Source organism: Lepisosteus oculatus, chromosome 27 (genome assembly GCF_040954835.1).
Source record: "Lepisosteus oculatus isolate fLepOcu1 chromosome 27, fLepOcu1.hap2, whole genome shotgun sequence".
Classification (NCBI taxonomy): domain Eukaryota; kingdom Metazoa; phylum Chordata; class Actinopteri; order Semionotiformes; family Lepisosteidae; genus Lepisosteus; species Lepisosteus oculatus.
This window is the reverse complement of record NC_090722.1, coordinates 6,908,082-6,925,964: the sequence shown is the minus strand read 5'-3', so window position 1 is coordinate 6,925,964 and position 17,883 is coordinate 6,908,082. Positions and strand designations below refer to the sequence as shown.

General features: G+C 63.2%; 1 protein-coding gene across 4 annotated transcripts; it reads left to right on the top strand.

Moving 5' to 3' along the window:
• The first annotated feature begins 40 nt into the window (after positions 1-40).
• clk2a (CDC-like kinase 2a) lies at positions 41-15,943 on the top strand. 4 transcript variants are annotated; one of them, XM_069185491.1, is made up of 13 exons: positions 41-177; positions 2,596-2,768; positions 3,109-3,355; positions 7,434-7,533; positions 8,456-8,522; positions 9,293-9,409; positions 9,744-9,910; positions 10,297-10,391; positions 11,838-11,967; positions 12,066-12,148; positions 13,411-13,490; positions 13,596-13,686; positions 13,791-15,943. In XM_069185491.1, exons 2-13 carry the CDS (start codon positions 2,596-2,598, stop codon positions 13,995-13,997), a joined length of 1,557 nt encoding a protein of 518 aa, XP_069041592.1. In that variant the 5' UTR covers positions 41-177; the 3' UTR covers positions 13,998-15,943. The 4 variants fall into 4 exon arrangements, with proteins under 4 accessions (XP_069041592.1, XP_069041593.1, XP_069041595.1 ...); XM_069185492.1 differs by having other exon boundaries at positions 13,411-13,494; positions 13,600-13,686; XM_069185494.1 differs by lacking the exons at positions 41-177; positions 2,596-2,768; positions 3,109-3,355 and adding an exon at positions 3,368-4,749 and having other exon boundaries at positions 13,411-13,494; positions 13,600-13,686.
• Positions 15,944-17,883: the final 1,940 nt, after the last annotated feature.

The window sequence follows — 17,883 nt, the reverse complement described above, 5'->3', positions numbered from 1 at the left end:
CACGCTTGGCTACTGACGTCGCTCGGCTACCCCCCACTCTCGGGAGCGCGCAGGTAAGGAAAGCGAGAGCGCGCGGGCAGCTGCAGCTGCTAGCACAGAGCGCGAGAGAGGGAGAGAGAGCGAGCCGCCAAGACGGATTTCCTGTGGGATAAGCGGACGGGCCTCGCTGCGAAAACGGTAAAACATGAAATCAATTATCGCTGTTCTTGCGCGTTCGGGGCTCGGGGCGGTAAGGGGGCGCCGGGCCGGCCCCCGGGTGCCCGGGAAGCCGGGGTGTTTCCCAGCCGGAGCGGCCGTGGAGCGGGCCAGCGTGTCGAGCTAAGATGGCGGCGGGGGAGGAGGGAGGGAGAGAGAGAGAGAGAGAAGCAGGGGTGCGCAGCGGCGGCGGCGGCGGGCTGTAAAATGGCGGACTCGGGGAGAGGGGAAAAAAAACAAAACAACAAGAGCGCCCCGTCGCCGAGCAGCTGCCACGAGCTGGGCCGGAGTTCGGTTACAATTCAAAACCCGCAATTCGAATTCGAAACTCCGCCCCAACGGCTGGCGGGTCCCGGGCGGGCGGTGTGTCTGAGGCTGGGTCCCCCTGGCCCGCTCTCCTCTCTCTCTTACTGCGGCCCCGTTGCCTCTGCTCGCTCACTCGGCCGTGGGTGCGGGGAGGCAGCGGCTCTGGGGGCGACAGTCATGTAAAGAGGGCTGAAGAGACGGGGCTCGCCGGCCTGTGCGGGGTCGATGGGGGCGGGACACAGCGACAACATGGTGGGCGCCGTGCTGAGCTGAGCTGTTGGCTTTTTAAATATTAATTACACGAGCTGCTGTCTGACCCACAGCCGAGAATCCCCCCACTCCACCCCACCCCGGGGCTGTGAAAACTGATGGTAGCGGGTGTCCGTGTCCGGGAGCCGCCTGACGGCACCTGTTCCTGTAGGGCTTGGAGGTTTTGACGTGAGAACAACAGGGTCGCTGTCTGAGGGTTTAGGCCTCCGGGTTGAAAAACACGCCGCCTGCGCTGCTGGAGACGCCACGGAGGCAGGCGAAGCGTGTGACTTTGAGAGCTGCCGTGTGCGTGTACCTGTGTTACCTGCCCTGCGCAGGGTCCGGGTCTCCACTGCTACTGTACCATACTGTCACTGTTCCTGAACACTGATGAACCCACACCACACTGCAGTACTGTAGTGCTCTCACTGTTCCTGAACACTGATGAACCCACACCACACTGCAGTACTGTAGTGCTCTCGCTGTTCCTGAACACTGATGAACCCACACCACACTGCATTACTGTAGTGCTCTCACTGTTCCTGAACACTGATGAACCCACACCACACTGCATTACTGTAGTGCTCTCACTGTTCCTGAACACTGATGAACCGCACTGCTGCAGTACTGTAGTGCTCTCACTGTTCCTGAACACTGATGAACCCACACCACACTGCAGTACTGTAGTGCTGTCACTGACCCTGAACACTGATGAACCCACGCCACACTGCAGTACTGTAGTGCCGTTACTTACCCTGAACACTGATGACCCCACATCACACTGCTGCAGTACTGTAGTGCTGTCACTGACCCTGAACACTGATGAACCCACGCCACACTGCAGTACTGTAGTGCCGTTACTTACCCTGAACACTGATGACCCCACATCACACTGCTGCAGTACTGTAGTGCTGTCACTGACCCTGAACACTGATGAACCACACTGCTGCAGTACTGTAGTGCTGTCACTGACCCTGAACACTGATGAACCCACGCCACACTACAGTACTGTAGTGCTGTCACTTACCCTGAACACTGCTGCAGTACTGTAGAACGGAATCTGACTTCTCCCCCCTGCCCCACACACTGTCTCCCCAGGTGACCACACAGTCCCTCTGTCCACAGTCCACCCGGCCCCCTCAGACATGGGGGGGTGCTCCTGCCCTGCTGGGGGGAAGATCCAGTGCCCACCCCAGCCATAATCCACCACCTCCCCATCATCCTGCCCATCAACCCCTCTGGGATCAGTCGCACCCCAGTTTCTGCCCTGGGTTCCCCGAAGTGTGAGGGCCGCCTGGGGCAGTGTGACAGCTGCTCCTCCTGCCACCCGTCGCCAGGGCAGCCGGCGGGTCTCGCTCTGCGCTAACGTCCCCGCCGGACGAGATGCGGCCCTTCCTCCTCACGAGTCTCTGTGATGACGGGTTGAGCAGCAGACATTTCCCCGCAGATACGTTCCATTGTGATCTGCGCGCAGAGTTAACGGCTGAGAAGTATTTGTCGGCAAAAACAAGTCGAGCGCGGTATTTCTGCTGGATTAAAAGAGGTGTGTTCACAAGCCTGCTGGTTTGCGATGTCAACACGTCACCGGTAGTTTTGTTGCCTCGTTCTGAATCGCAGAACATGTGCGGACCTGGAAATGTGATCTATGTTGTGATGTAAATTGGAGGTTTTACAAGTTACTGTGAACGTTTTACTGTAGTGCTGTCGTTGTGGTGGTCCTGGTTCTCTCTGTGTGAAAATAGCGGTACAGGTCACCTTTCGGTACAGGCCGCCGGCCCACAAGCGCACAGCACACACACCTGTCCCACCGGGCTCACCCGCCCCCGCCCCGTCCTGTCCTTCCAGATGCCGCATTCGAGACGGTACCACTCCTCGGAGCGGGGCAGCCGATGCAGCTACCAGGACCGGTACCGGAACCGCAAGCACCGGCGCAGGCGCAGCCGCACGCGGTCCAGCAGCAGCGAGAGGGACCGGCGGGCCCAGCGGCACGAGGACAGCTACCACCTGCGCTCCAGGAGGTCAGGGCGGCGCCGGGCTTCGGCCGCGCGAGCACCCGCGAGCCCCCGTCCTTCGGCACCGCTGGTACCGGTCTGGGCCCTGGCCTCTCCCCGGCCAGCGCCGCTCGGCTGGGTCCAGCGCCAGTGCCGCGCGCTTGTCCGTTACCTCCCCTTGCCCGCTGTGACTGTCCCCACCCTGGGGCACTGGGGACCGGCGCCTCCGCTCAAAGGGTCCATGAGGGCCAGTTCGCCCCCTCCCCCGAGTCCGGCCCCTAACACCGCGTCCGCCCCCCCCTCCCCATAACCCCCCAGTCCGCTTCCTGCTCTCACGCTCACACCCCCTCGCCCCCCCCTCCGGCAGCTACGAAAACCGTTCGGCGGACCGCAGGGCGTTCGAGCGGCGGTACTGCGAGGGATACCGGCGGCTGGACTTCAGCCGGGAGCGGGACCGCGGCGCCGAGGGCTACTACGACGTCGACTACGCCCTGCACCAGCGCTCCTACGAGTTCCGGCGCGACCGCGAGGACAGCTACCCCAGCCGCAAAAGCAGCAGGCGTAAGCACAAACGAAGGAGGCGTAGAACCCGAACCTTTAGCCCATCGTCTTCGGTGAGTGTGCCCACCGCCCCCCCCGCCCCTGCCCCCCTCCCTCCCTCCCTCCCTCGCGCGCCTCCTGCCCTCTTTCTCTACTAACGCTCCTTTTCGCAGCTCCTGGATTCGGTAAGTAGCAAACCTTTTGTTTGTTTGTTTTGTTTTGCTGTGGATGTTTTTTTGGGGTGGGGGCGGGGGCGTGAATGTTGTCTCTCTCTCACTGTAGCGAGACGGGGCAGGTTTTGCGAAGGTCCTTCCTTGCCGCGCGGACCTTTTCGCTCTCTGGGCGTCTGTAAAAACAATAGTTTAAAAAATCCACGTGGGTAATGGCAGTCTGTTCCGTGTGCTGCCAGTCTCGCTCTGGGGTTTCTGTCTGCTCCAGGGTGGGGTCTCCTCAGGGTCCTCGGTGGGCTGCGGTCCTGCTTGGTCCTCTAGTTGAGACGCGTTTCGGCGGGGAGTCCGATCGGCCGGTCGGTGTTGAGGCGCGTTGAGGCTGCGTCTCCTGCCTGTTGGGCGACCGGTCTGGGCTGTAGGGGCTGATCCGGGGAGCAGGCCTCTGGCGCTGGGGTTCCCCCAGAGGGGGGTGCTGCGTGGACGTAGGCCCGTGAGGTGGGAAGTCCAGTACTTTGCCGTGTAGGGAGAACCCCGAACACGCACCCCCGGGGGCACAGCCTTCGCATCGGCCCCGGCGTTCAGTCAGCCCGCAGGTCCGCCCGTCCCCTCGCGTGTTCCCAGGGTGCCGGAGTCGTGCCGGGGAATCGGGCTTCTCTGGGGGCGTCTGGAGCGCCCGGCTCCCTGGGCTGGAACCGGACCGCTCCGGCGCCAGGACGGGTCGGGCAGCGGGTTTAACCAGCTGGAAACCCAGCCCGGCCCCGCTGGTTCGGTCTCACTCACGGGGAGTCCCAGAGAGCAGGGGGGCGGATTCCCGCCTGCGGAGGGCGAGACTCTTTAAGCGTTAACTCGGAGGCCAGGAATAGAGGGAGGCGGAGGAGGAGGAGAAACCCTATCCTCATCCCAGCGTTCCCAAGTCTCTAGTCATCCTGCGGTGCTTCCCGGCGGACGCAGAGCCCGATTTAGGCTCTCCTCAGCGTTTTTACCCCCCCCTCCTACCAGCGCCCGCTGAGTCCTCTCGTCTTCCCTCGCTGTGCCTGCCTGTGTGTCTCGGCTTCTCCTCCGCCTCCCTGCCCGGTGTGTGCGCTCTCTCCCCCGGGCTCCGGGCTCCGCGCTCCGGGAACGCTCTCGGAGGGCAGCGCGAGCCCATCCTGCTCCCTCCTCCTCTCCCCCTGCCTTCGTCTCGTCTCGTGTCGCCTCGCTTCTCCGTCTCTGTGGTGCTGCCGCGCGGAGCCATGGGGAAACCCGAGCAGGACACTCTGTACAAGAGCTGCCTCCGCTGCCTCTGCCTGTGCGTCGCTGTGAGTACCGGGCCCGTCTCGGCCGCGGGTGGCAGGGAGGGGGGGGGGGGGGCGTTTAGTTGCCCGGTTCTGGTCCGGCTCGTTAGGCGACGACTGCAGGGTCGAGTCCGCCGGGTTCCGAAAAGGGCACGGGGTGGTCTCTCCCGGGGGTCCGTGCGCGTGGCGCTGCCGTTCGCTACAGGGAAGCGGGTACTGCTGTAGCGCTCGTCGTCGCGGCGACCTGCCCTCTCCCCTCCCTGCCCGTTGGGAATGCGGGATTGGGACCGCGCGCCGGTGTTGCCCAGCTGGAGGTGAAGTCCGAACCAAGGGGGGTGTCCCTCCACTGTGCCCCTCTCGGGCCCGGCGCCCCGAGTGGCGGTGCTGATCCGTACGGCAGACGCGGATTGTTCAATTGTTGGGGGGCGGGGGGCTGGAGGCTCAACCCTGGGGTCGGCACGCCAGCCCCCGGCGGAGCCGATATAAATATCGCACGCGGTCAGCGGTCGGCTCGCCGCGCCGGCAGCAGCTCTCGTCGCTCGTCGCTGGGCAGCTGCCTGGGAGGCTGGGGGGGGGGGGGGTGCGTCCGCCTCCTTCCCAGCATTCCCAGGGCGAGCACCGCGCTTCGCTTCACCGCTTCGGATGCACGGGCTGGGCGTAGCGGCCCAGTCAGCGGCCCCCCTCGCGGCTCCTGGCCGGGGGGGTCCCCTGGAGCCGTCCTGCCCACCGGGGCTCCTCCTCCTCGTGCGGCACGTGGTCGGTGGTCAGCAGGAGTCGCCCTGGCCACACGCACGCGGAGCCGGCGCAGAGTGGAGCACTGGGAAGGCCAGGTGGCAGAACGCTTGGAGCGTGAGGGGAGGGAGTAAACAGGGCCGCAGGGAACGGGATACTCCTGCCCGGTGTCTTCTTCCCAGGGGGCTTCGCAGGTCACAGAGCCAGGCTCCCTGCCCCTTCACTCCAGGAGCTGGAGAGGTCTCTCCCAGAGAGAGACAGGGGCTGGGACAGGGACCTGGAGAGGGTTGTCCCAGAGAGAGAGACAGGAGCTGGGACAGGGACCTGGAGAGGTTTGTCCCAGAGTGAGAGAGGGACAGGAGCTGGGACAGGGACCTGGAGAGGTTTGTCCCAGAGTGAGTGAGAGAGAGACAGGAGCTGGGACAGGGACCTGGAGAGGTTTGTCCCAGAGTGAGTGAGAGAGAGACAGGAGCTGGGACAGGGACCTGGAGAGGTTTGTCCCAGAGTGAGTGAGAGAGAGACAGGAGCTGGGACAGGGACCTGGAGAGGTTTGTCCCAGAGTGAGTGAGAGAGAGACAGGAGCTGGGACAGGGACCTGGAGAGGTTTGTCCCAGAGTGAGTGAGAGAGAGACAGGAGCTGGGACAGGGACCTGGAGAGGTTTGTCCCAGAGTGAGTGAGAGACAGGAGCTTGGGACAGGGACCTGGAGAGGGTTGTCCCAGAGTGAGAGAGAGACAGGAGCTGGGACAGGGACCTGGAGAGGGTTGTCCCAGAGTGAGTGAGAGAGACAGGAGCTGGGACAGGGACCTGGAGAGGTTTGTCCCAGAGTGAGTGAGAGAGACAGGAGCTGGGACAGGGACCTGGAGAGGGTTGTCCCAGAGTGAGTGAGAGAGACAGGAGCTGGGACAGGGACCTGGAGAGGTTTGTCCCAGGGTGAGAGACAGGAGCTGGATCTGGTCCAGTCGGTTTTCAAAGGCTGCGAGTTACTATTTTAACAGTGGGTTGTCGTCGGCACTTCCGGGCTGAGCTTTATTTACCCCCATCCGCGGGAAAGCAGCGAGGCCAGACAGGTTTTGCTGTGATAAATTAACCACGGTCTTCATTTTCACAGGAAGCCCGTTTGTGGGTGCGTTCGTGAGCTGGGGCTGCCGTGAGTGAGAGTTCACAGCCCTCAGTCTGGGGCCCTGGGGGCCCCTGTGTGGGACCGCGGGCGCCGGGGCGAAGAGTCTGTGTCAAAGCACAGCTCTGTTAGGGAAGGGGCCTGCTGGTGAAGAGGCAGCGCTTGCCACACCCCCGCGTCCAAGGGCCTGGCCGAACGCACCCACAAACGCGCGAGCGGGTTCCCCAGCTGTGTGTGCGAGAGAGTGAGTGAAAGAGGGAGGGAGCCGCGTGCCTGATGTAACCCCCATGCCCCTGGCCTGGTCCAGCCAGGACCACGCGTCCACGGCCTCACCCTGCCGCTGTCCCCTCCGGGGCCCGGGGGCCGGGCCTGTCCCCCCGCCAAGGGAGGGGGCCGCTGGCAACAGGGGAAACCTGGTCTCCGGTTTCTCTTCTGTTGCTTTTGGGTTTTTTTTGGGTCCTCATTTGCTTAAGCCTGATTTTTTTTTATTTTCTGAAATCCTCTTTGCTCTGTGTTTTTTTTTTGACCTCCTAACGATTGAGCTCAGTAGCCTTTTCTGTGTCTTTTTATATGTACCTGTATTTTGGGAGAGGACGCTAGACGAGAGAGACAGCAGGACAGGAGGAGATGAGAAAGAGAAATGTGATCTTTGACATGTTCCCTTGCAATATCCCTATCGTTATATATTCCTATGTGCCGTCAAATGAATTGGCTCTTGGGGAAATCATGACTGGCCCAATCTGCCTACAACACCTACAACCGCCACCGCCCACCTCCGCCGCCCGGCTGCGCCTGCCTTCGACAATCCGCCGGTGCCCCCGTTTCGCGCCGCGATTGGGGTCGAACCCGCGGAGCAGAGAAGTGGACAGAGTAACAGCCGGACAAGAGCCCAGAGCATCAGAGACGATGAGGAAGGGCATCTGATGTATCGATCCGGCGACGTCCTGCAAGAACGATGTACACGGCCATATCGTAACATTATCCATTTAGTGCCTCTCTTAGCTTTTGATATATGCGCAGTTGTATGAGTCTCTTTGGGTTGTATTTTTTTTTTGTGACATTTTACAAGTCTGTAAGTAGGCGCAGATGCCATTAATGTTACTGCAGGAGTAAGACCCCCCACTGATACCCTGCCCCCCCTCCCCCCCCCAGAGACAAGAGTATTTACGTCCTGGAAGGGCCCAGGATGTTGCTGTGAGTGCTTTTTAAAACCGGTGAACCCAGTTTTCTCGATTCTGGTACCTCTTAGCGAAGGGCAGGGCCCCCAAGCTTGAGTTCCGTCGATGGTGTTTCTGTGTTCACTGTTTTTTTTTGTTAATTAATCTAATTAGCGGAAGCTTCCATATGGGGAAAAAAAAAGGTTGCTTCCCTTTGTGTTCCCTCCTCCCCCCCCCCCTTCCTTCCTTGCTGACTTACTCAGGTCGGTTTGCTTTCTCCTGGTCTGCGGGTTCGAACGGAAAGGGAAATTGCAATTGGAAGAGCCCTCCCAAAATCCCCCCACTCCACCCACCCCCCACTCCGCCCTTAGCTCTCGACTTCCCCCGCTGTGCAGGCGGGGCGGTGTGCCCCCCCCTCCCCCACATCCACCGCACGAGAGGAGTAAAGCTCTAGCCTCTGGGGGCGGGTGGAAGAGCCAGCCTCCTAGACTTCCACCCCGCGCCGAGCTGTAGCTGCCCCAGACAGGCACGCCCTGGCCGCGGCCGGCAGAACTCTCTCTCGTCACTGTGAGCGGTTTCTGTGCGTTTTCGTCCTTTAGGTGCTAATTCAGTGGTCTGCTCCTCCTCTGTCAGTAGGTCTGAGTGCCTGGCCTGCTCCTCGCTCGTTTCTCTAACGCCCGGCCCCCTTGTCTTCCTCCTCCCCCCTTCCTCTTCCCCGACAGACGAGATCGTGAACACGCTCGGAGAGGGCACCTTCGGCAGGGTGGTGCAGTGCATCGACCATCGCAGGTAACCAGAAGCGCCCCGGGGGACCGCGGGGGGGGCGCAGCGGGCCGAGGCCTGAAACCTCACGCGAGAGCAGCGGAGCGTTTCTGCACGAGAGAGATCGGGCCTGTCCGTTCAGCCCCTTGAAGTTAATTGATCCAGGATCTCAGCCAGCTGTTTCTTGAAAGGAACCGGGGTATCGTGGCTCCTTCCGGACCCCCACAGCACTCTGTGTAGAGAATTACCCCCCAGCTCAGGTTTTAAATGCGCTTGTCCGCAGCGTTCGCTTGTCCATGCCGCCTAGTTCATGTTCCGCGGCTGATTCCGGTGAAGTCCTCCGAGTCCACTCCCTTCGCCGTCTTCTCTGTTCAAGACCAGAGAGGCCCCGACCCTCTGTAGCGGTGTCCGTGGGATCTGCTCGGAACGTGAGGATCCGGTCAGACTCAGTGGGAGAGCCCGAGATACATGGGACCTGGTGTTGGCAGGAGCAAGACAGGGGCCCTGCAGCTGGAAGCAGAACCTGGAGTGGATCAAGCTGCCGTGCAGTGCACCTCAAACAGTACAGAGGAAGCTTAATTCAAACTGCAGAGCAGCAGAACCACTCAACTCGGGACAGCAGGACAGTCTGTTCTTGGAACTGGAAAGCAGTGTCAAGCTCTCAACTGCCTTCCCCGCGTCTCATACGCTTGGTCCGATCTCCCACCCCGGCCTCACGTGGACCAGTGTGCCTCAGTGTGACGAGCAGGAGGCGCGAGGCGGGGTGTGACGTGTGTGTGCGTGTGTTTTGGCTTCAGGGGCGGTGCGCGCGTGGCCTTGAAGATCATCAAGAATGTGGAGAAGTACAAGGAGGCAGCCAGGCTGGAGATCAACGTGCTGGAGAGGATTAACGAGAAGGACCCTGACAACAAGCAGTAAGAGAGGGGTCGTTACTCAAGAGGGGGGTGGGGGGTGCAGCGATAGGGAGGCCTAGTACAGGGTGGGGTGGGGGGCATTTAGACTGACAGAGGGGCAGTTGTGAGGCTGGGTGCAGTGAGAGTTGGAATGAGGCAGTTAGGCTGAAAGCAGGGCAGTTGTGAGTTGGCACTGTAAAAGATTGGTTGTGGGCAGTTGTGAGGGTAGGAGCAATAGGAGATGATCGCCTGAAAGAGGGGCAGTTGTGAGGGTGGGCCCAGTGACAGAGGGAGTGCTGGTGGGTGGAGAGGGCAGTTCAAATGCTCACTAACTCCTGCACCCCTCTCCCCCAAGCCTGTGTGTCCAGATGTACGACTGGTTCGACTACCACGGGCACATGTGCATCTCCTTCGAGCTGCTGGCGCTCAGCACCTTCGACTTCCTGAAGGAGAACAACTACCTGCCCTACTCCATCACGCAGGTCCGCCACATGGCCTACCAGATCTGCCAGGCTGTCAAGTGTGAGTACCCCCGCCGGGCCCCCCGACGTCAGGCTGGCAGACCGTGTTCCCTGTGAGGCCGTTCCAGCTTCATGGCTCCGTACGTGAAGGGCTGGTGATGCTGGAGAGAGAACAGCCCCCCCCCTCCTCTCTCCATGTCTCTCGTACCCACGCTGCAGTGCAGGAGGGTCTGGCGGCTGTCCTGCAGTGTCCCGGTACCACGCAGCCCTCAGACCAGCCTGCACTCGTTCTCTTGGTACTGGGCACCTTCCTTGCTGGTCAGTCAGTCGTCACTAGGGGGCAGCGCTGCGCTGTCCCTGTCCCTGTCCAGCTGCAGTGGCCTTTCCCCTGCGTTTGGTTCGCCCTGTCCGGCTGTGCCGCTGATCGGCTGTCCGTCTGTCTTGCAGTTCTGCATGACAACAAGCTGACGCACACAGACCTGAAACCGGAGAACATCCTCTTTGTCAACTCCGACTTCACCATGACGTACAACGTGGAGAAGGTGAGAGGGGGGCCGCCTGCTGCGAGGATGGGGGGCGGGGTGTGACGGCTCAGAGAGGGTCCTTCCTGTCCTGAGGTCCTGAGCCCAGCTCCGGAGGAGATCCAGAGCAAGGGGCTGGGAATCCGAGCAGGAACAGGCAGCTGCTCCAGGAACCTCCTCCCCTGGCCTGGGGCGTGTGGCCTGGGCTCCTGGGGTAGTGGGAGTGGGGCGTGTGGCCTGGGCTCCCGGGGCAGTGGGAGTGGGAGTGGGAGTGGGGCGTGTCGGCCTGGGCTCCCGGGGTAGTGGGAGTGGGGCGTGTCGGCCTGGGCTCCTGTGGGAGTGGGGCGTGTGGCCTGGGCTCCTGGGGCAGTGGGAGTGGGGCGTGTGGCCTGGGCTCCCGGGGTAGTGGGAGTGGGAGTGGGAGTGGGGCGTGTCGGCCTGGGCTCCCGGGGTAGTGGGAGTGGGGCGTGTCGGCCTGGGCTCCCGGGGTAGTGGGAGTGGGGCGTGTGGCCTGGGCTCCTGGGGTAGTGGGAGTGGGGCGTGTCGGCCTGGGCTCCTGTGGGAGTGGGGCGTGTGGCCTGGGCTCCCGGGGTAGTGGGAGTGGGGCGTGTCGGCCTGGGCTCCTGGGGCAGTGGGAGTGGGAGTGGGGCGTGTGGCCTGGGCTCCCGGGGTAGTGGGAGTGGGGCGTGTCGGCCTGGGCTCCCGGGGCAGTGGGAGTGGGAGTGGGGCGTGTGGCCTGGGCTCCCGGGGTAGTGGGAGTGGGGCGTGTCGGCCTGGGCTCCCGGGGTAGTGGGAGTGGGGCGTGTGGCCTGGGCTCCCGGGGCAGTGGGAGTGGGAGTGGGGCGTGTGGCCTGGGCTCCCGGGGTAGTGGGAGTGGGGCGTGTGGCCTGGGCTCCCGGGGCAGTGGGAGTGGGAGTGGGGCGTGTGGCCTGGGCTCCCGGGGTAGTGGGAGTGGGGCGTGTCGGCCTGGGCTCCTGGGGTAGTGGGTGTGGGGCGTGTGGCCTGGGCTCCCGGGGCAGTGGGAGTGGGAGTGGGGCGTGTCGGCCTGGGCTCCCGGGGTAGTGGGAGTGGGGCGTGTCGGCCTGGGCTCCCGGGGTAGTGGGAGTGGGGCGTGTCGGCCTGGGCTCCTGGGGTAGTGGGTGTGGGGCGTGTGGCCTGGGCTCCTGGGGCAGTGGGAGTGGGAGTGGGGCGTGTGGCCTGGGCTCGTGGGGCAGTGGGAGTGGGAGTGGGGCGTGTGGCCTGGGCTCCCGGGGCAGTGGGAGTGGGGCGTGTGGCCTGGGCTCCCGGGGCAGTGGGAGTGGGGCGTGTGGCCTGGGCTCCCGTGGGAGTGGGGCGTGTGGCCTGGGCTCCTGGGGCAGTGGGAGTGGGAGTGGGGCGTGTGGCCTGGGCTCCTGGGGCAGTGGGAGTGGGAGTGGGGCGTGTGGCCTGGGCTCCCGGGTGACTCTGCGCTGTCTCCGTGTCCCGCAGAAGCGTGACGAGCGCACGGTGAAGAGCACAGCGGTGCGCGTGGTGGACTTCGGCAGCGCCACCTTCGACCACGAGCATCACAGCACCATCGTCTCCACGCGGCACTACCGCGCCCCCGAGGTCATACTGGGTGAGTGGGGCGCCCCCTGTCCCCGGTGCGCGCGCTGGTAAAGCAGACCCGAGAGGGTTTCTTCTCCAGAGTTAGACTCTCGTCTGTCTGTCAAGCAGAGCTGGGCTGGAGCCAACCCTGCGACGTGTGGAGCATCGGCTGCATCCTGTTCGAGTACTACCTGGGCTTCACCTTGTTCCAGGTAGGCCGGGCCCCACCACTGGGCGTGGGATCGGGGGAGGCAAGCATGAAGGGAGGTCATGCAGCACAAAGTACCGGCGATGTGCACAAGAATTCCCATCTGTAGGTGACGGAGGCAGAGGCTTCCAGGAGAGAGGCCAGCTGGAGGCAGAGAGGCACAGGGGGGAGAGGCCCAGGGCGGGCAGAGAGGCACAGGGAGGAGAGGCCCAGGGCGGGCAGAGAGGCACAGGGAGGAGAGGCCCAGGGCGGGCAGAGAGGCACAGGGAGGAGAGGCCCAGGGCGGGCAGAGAGGCACAGGGAGGAGAGGCCCAGGGCGGGCAGAGAGGCACAGGGAGGAGAGGCACAGGGGGCAGAGAGGCCCGGGGCGGGAGGAGAGGCACAGGGGGCAGAGAGGCCCGGGGCGGGCAGAGAGGCACAGGGAGGAGAGGCCCGGGGCGGGCAGAGAGGCCCGGGGCGGGCAGAGAGGCCCAGGGGGGGGAGAGGCCCAGGGCGGGCAGAGAGGCCCAGGGAGGAGAGGCCCAGGGCGGGCAGAGAGGCCCAGGGAGGAGAGGCCCAGGGCGGGCAGAGAGGCACAGGGAGGAGAGGCCCAGGGCGGGCAGAGAGGCACAGGGAGGAGAGGCCCAGGGCGGGCAGAGAGGCACAGGGAGGAGAGGCACAGGGGGCAGAGAGGCCCGGGGCGGGCAGAGAGGCACAGGGAGGAGAGGCCCGGGGCGGGCAGAGAGGCACAGGGAGGAGAGGCCCGGGGCGGGCAGAGAGGCACAGGGAGGAGAGGCCCGGGGCTGCCAGAGAGGGCTGTTATTTTAGGTGGCTGGCGACCTTAGTGCTGGAATTACAGCAGCGGGGGCGGGAGGGGGCTCCTGCCTGTGTCACGTGTGCGAGGACCCTGACACTGAAGTCCTTGATCGCAGAAACCTTGGGTCTGACAGGAGTGGGGGGGCTGAGGAAGAGACCGTCGTCTTGTAAAAAAGTTCTGGAGCTGTCGGCCGTGCTGTGGCGATGGCCTGTGCTTGTGTCAGCAAGGGGTCGAAGGTTAAGGAGGCGACACACGTGACCACGGTTGCTCTATTAAAGGGAGACGTGAGGGGCCTGTGCAGAGATTCTGGGGCTGTTGGAAATGTGCGTGTTCTGCTCAGATGGGGAGCCTTTCTGCTCTTCACCCCTGGGAGGGAGGGAGAAGTGGCTTTTGTGCTTACTGTTAATTTTGTCATTGTGCGAGAGTGGTCAGGACACACACAGACACCCCCTTCTCCTGCCTCCTCACAGACGCACGACAACAGGGAGCACCTGGCCATGATGGAGAGGATACTGGGACCAATCCCTTCCAGGATGATCCGCAAAACCAGGCAAGTCCCGCTCCGCCGTCCGTCCCGGGACCAGGGGTCCCCCGTCTCGACGGCGGTGGGGATACCCCGGTCCCGGCGCCTGACTGTGCTGCCTGCCCTCTCCAGGAAGCAGAAGTATTTCTATCACGGCCGGCTGGACTGGGACGACAGCTCCTCCGCCGGGCGCTACGTCCGGGAGAACTGCAAGCCGCTGAGGGTGAGGGCCCGAGTCGCCCCCGCGTCCGCGTGTCCCCGCCTGCTCGCCCGCTGGCCCCCCCCCCCGCGCTGACCCCCCCTGCCCTTCCCTCCTGTCTGTTGCAGAGGTACATGCTGTCCGAGGCGGAAGAGCACCACCTGCTGTTCGACCTGGTGGGGAGCATGCTGGAGTACGAGCCGAACAAGCGCCTCACGCTGGCCGAGTCCCTGCGACACCCCTTCTTCTCGCCGCTGCGGGGGGGCGCCGGCGAGGCCCCGGGGGACTGCGCGGCCGGCAAGGCCTGGGAGGGCAACCGCGACATCAGCCGGTGACTGCAGGCCCCCGCGTGGGGCGGGCGCGCGGGCGGGGCGGGGCGGAGACGCCGCCGGGACTGAGGAGAACCACAGCCAGCCCCCTGGCGTCCCGAGGGGACAGAGAGACTCGAAACCGGATCGACCTGGCCGGGGGCCGGTCCCTGCCAGCCAGCTGGGTGCAGCGTCGGTCCTGGCGTGGTGGGGGGGGGAGAGGAGGGGCTCTTGAACTGACCGGGGTCTTGCGGGGGACGCTGGCCCCGATCCCTGCCCGTCTCCCTCGCCCCGAAGGCCCTGTTCTCGCGGTTCACGGACCACCCCGGTGCAGACTGCCGGATCCACGGGACATGGGACACACCCCCTCATTCCTCAGTGTCGCCCCGTGCTTCCCGAGGTGACGGCGGTATTCGGACTTTCACGGGGGGGCTTTGACTTGACTTGGGTGGCACCAGAGCCAGCGTAGCCCCTCTCTGTGCGCTTGTGCCCGTGCCGGGGCGTGGGCAGGGCTGGGGGAGTGTGTTTTCCAGCTGTGCTGGTCACGAGGCACCGCCGGCCTGATGGCGAGGGCGGGGAGGCTGCCCGGTTGTCTTCCTGACCGCAGGATCGTGCTTAAAACTGACGAGCCGCCAGCTTCCAGGCTGCTGCCTCTTCTCCAGTCGCAGACGAGAGACTTGAGGCTTTTTTTTGTCTTCCCCCCCCGGGAGAGGAGGGGGTAGTATCCTGTACGTCACACTCCAGGGGTGAGGAGCCTGGCTCACGGAGAAGAGACCACCGGCTGCCAGGCTGGGGTGTCTGAGGCGGGAGGAGGTTGTTAAAGATTTGGGGCTGTTCTCATCCGTCAAGACGCGCGGACTGGAGCCCAGGGGGGCGACCCCACTCACACCTCTCCTGCCCGAGCTGCCCGTCAGCCCGTCATGTCTGTGGCTGGACGTTTCTAAACAAACCGGGAGTGTTTTTTTGTTTTTTTTGTCAGCGTCTGAAGGTGGCGGAAGAGTTCTATCGCCCTCGGGATTCTCGGGGTTCCCCCGCGGGGCTCACCTCCAGGGTTCGGTTGAGAGCTCCGCGAGAAAGAAAACCCGGAGGCGGTGGATGCTGGAGAAGCCGGATCTGGGGCCACAGGATTGTCGGGTTTCCTGGGGGGGTGAAGTCACTGGCCTGGCTCGGTTTTTGACAGCGACTCGGACCTCCTACAGTCTCGCACAGACCTGCGACCTGCCGAGGGACCCCAGCTCCCGATTCCCCATTCGTCAGGAGCACCGGCGGACTGGACTTGCAGTGGTGTCCGGCCCCCCTGATTTGACCCCCTTTCCTCCTCCTCCTCCTCCTCATCGCTGCTGGTTCCTCGTCGGTGTGACTTGGTTCCTCTCTCTCTCGGGCCCGTCCCGCCGAGGAGACGGCCGCGTTGTGCTGTAGCATGTACAGATTTCGGTGTTCTCTCACGTCTTTTCCTTGTACAGTATTGAAGCCAGCGGCGCTTTACTGTCTCCCCCAGTCTGCCTGGAGCCCCCCGGGGTCGGGCCGCTGTGCTTCTGTAAACTAGTGTGTACATAAGGGGCCCTGTGGCGGTGCTGGGCCCGTGTTCATAGCTGTATATTCTAGGCGCCGGGCAGGAAGTGGCCGTGCAGGCCTCAGTTTTCTGTTTTCATCCCCTCGGGTGAAACCCAGGGGTTTTGTTTTTTCATGTGAAACACTCCCTGCTCACCCGCTCTCTCCCCCCCCGCCCACGTTGAGCCTCTCCGCTCCTGCCCCCCACCCCTGGAGACCTCCCGTCGGGTCGAGAGGCAGCTGGGGGGGTGCTGTTCCTGCTCCTTCGAGGAGGGGCGGGGAGGGCGGGCGTGGGCTGGAGAGAGAGAGCGTGTGTCGGGGCAAGAGGGCTGGGGACAAGTTGAAAATCACCCTCCGTGTTTTTGCCATATGTAATATTCCAAATGTCAAGTGTTTTATAATAAAAAGATCTTTATACTGAACCCTGGTAGCGTCCGTGCATGTGGAGCCCCCCAGGAGCGGAGAGCCCGGTGGGGTGTCCTCTCCTTCGCTCTGCCTCCGCGCCTCCTGAGACTGAGAGCCCGCTGTACTGGGGGTCCGGGAGGGGGGACCCCAGTCCTCCCGCGATTCCGCTAGTTCCCCAGGGCTGCGTCTCGAAGGGGGCGCAGTGCGCCGGGGGATCGGAGGCGGATTATGGGGTTGGAGCGGGGCCCTGCACACGCAGGGAGATGGGTTTACCCCCCCGGAAGCCCGGGGGCCGGGGCGTCCCAGCCCCCGCTGGTCCAGAGCGTCGGCCACTTTTGAAAACGGAAGCAGCTCTCCGACTGCAGGTCTGTGGACCACTCTGCCCTTTGAGGGTACAAGAGCGTTGGGGGGGGAAAAATCAGTTGATTCCGGAGGTGTGACTGCTGCAGCCAGGACTCCACCCCTCCACCCCCAGCGCTGCACCGGAGAGCACCACGCGCAGACGGGCGGCTCCTCGAACCCGGCGCGCTCCTGTCATTCACGCGCGAAAGCCCGGGTCGGGGCTCAGGTTCTGTCTCCAGCTGCTGGAGCCCCTGGCAGGCGCTGCGTGCTCGTAGTCCACGTGTGCTCTCGCCCTAAAGACTTTAATGAGCTTAATCGGGCCGCTTTGCCACTGTTCTCGGTCTTGATGGTGCTTGGCGCGGGCCCGACAGCAGCCCCCTGGGCAGGGCGACCGTGAGTCGGAGCCGAGCGCAGGAGAAATGGCAGGTACCCTACGTTTGGGAGAAAATTCCCAGCAGTCTGGGCTGTCTCTTGCCCGTGTCTCCTCTCCCTGCTACAGCCGAACCGGGGTGCCACCGTGGCCCCATCCGCGATCATCAGCCCAGTTTAATACACGGCAGGTCTGCACGAGCGCCTCCCCCTCCCCCTCCCCCTCGTTCCCATTCATTTCCGAGTGTCCTCTGCTGTCAGTGCACAGGGCCACAGCCGCCGTCTGGGGGGCCTTGAGTGGTTCCTGCCCCCTCCTCCCCGCGCGTGCTGACCTCGTCTGGGTCGAGCCCTCGCACGGCAAGGAGAGGGGGAGCTTTAGAATTTAAAATAAACAGCCAGGACAGGGGCACTCCAGGACCAAGACAGGACTGCTTCTAGTCCATCATCAAATACAGTGCAGTACAGTGTGCTTCACTGTATTTAATGGCACATCATTAAATACAGTGCAACACTGGTGATTTACTTTACTATAGTATGTCATTGAACACAGTACAGTATTTAATACAATACAGTACTGGTATTATACTTAACTGCGACAGATCATTGAACACAGTGCAGTACTGGTGCTGTACTGTAGTACAGTGTTGACTATACTGGGGATTACTGTTTACTGTGGGTGCAGTAATCTCACTGGACACTGCTTCAGCCTAATGCGAGACAGCTGGGCAGTGACCGTCTGTAACCGGATTACTGCTGGGGGGTGGGGGCGAGGGGCCGGTTCCTGTCTCAGTCCTGCTGGCCGCCTCTGTCTGTCTGCCCCCCGACAGCTGGCACTCGGACCCAGGCCCCCCCTCCACAAGCACAGCACCCACCCACTGAGGCCTGTGTGCAGGGGCGCGGGACACTGCAGCCAGACCTTCTGGCGTGAATCGGCAGTTTGCTGGACTCTTCGTCCTCCTCTCCTGTCTCGCCTGTCTCTCTCTCCTGTTTTTCCTCTTGTAGTGTACCTGTCTCCCTCACCTGTCTCTCTCCTGTGTCTCTGGTCTCACCTGTCTCTCTCCTGTCTCTCCAGTCACCTGTCTCACCTGTCTCTCTCCTGTCTTTTTCTCTCCTGTGTCTCTGGTCTCACCTGTCTCTCTCCTGTCTTTTTCTCTCCTGTGTCTCTGGTCTCACCTGTCTCTCTCTCCTGTCTCTCCAGTCACCTGTCTCACCTGTCTCTCTCCTGTCTTTTTCTCTCCTGTGTCTC

What these genes read in the sequence shown, in the direction of transcription:
- clk2a (XM_069185491.1), top strand. Translation starts at nt 2,596, where the DNA reads ATGCCGCATTCGAGACGGTACCACTCCTCGGAGCGGGGCAGCCGATGC. An exon ending in GATCTGCCAGGCTGTCAAGT is followed by an intron (nt 9,911 to 10,296) that starts GTGAGTACCCCC and finishes TCTGTCTTGCAG; the next exon opens with TTCTGCATGACAACAAGCTG. An exon ending in AGGATGATCCGCAAAACCAG is followed by an intron (nt 13,491 to 13,595) that starts GCAAGTCCCGCT and finishes TGCCCTCTCCAG; the next exon opens with GAAGCAGAAGTATTTCTATC.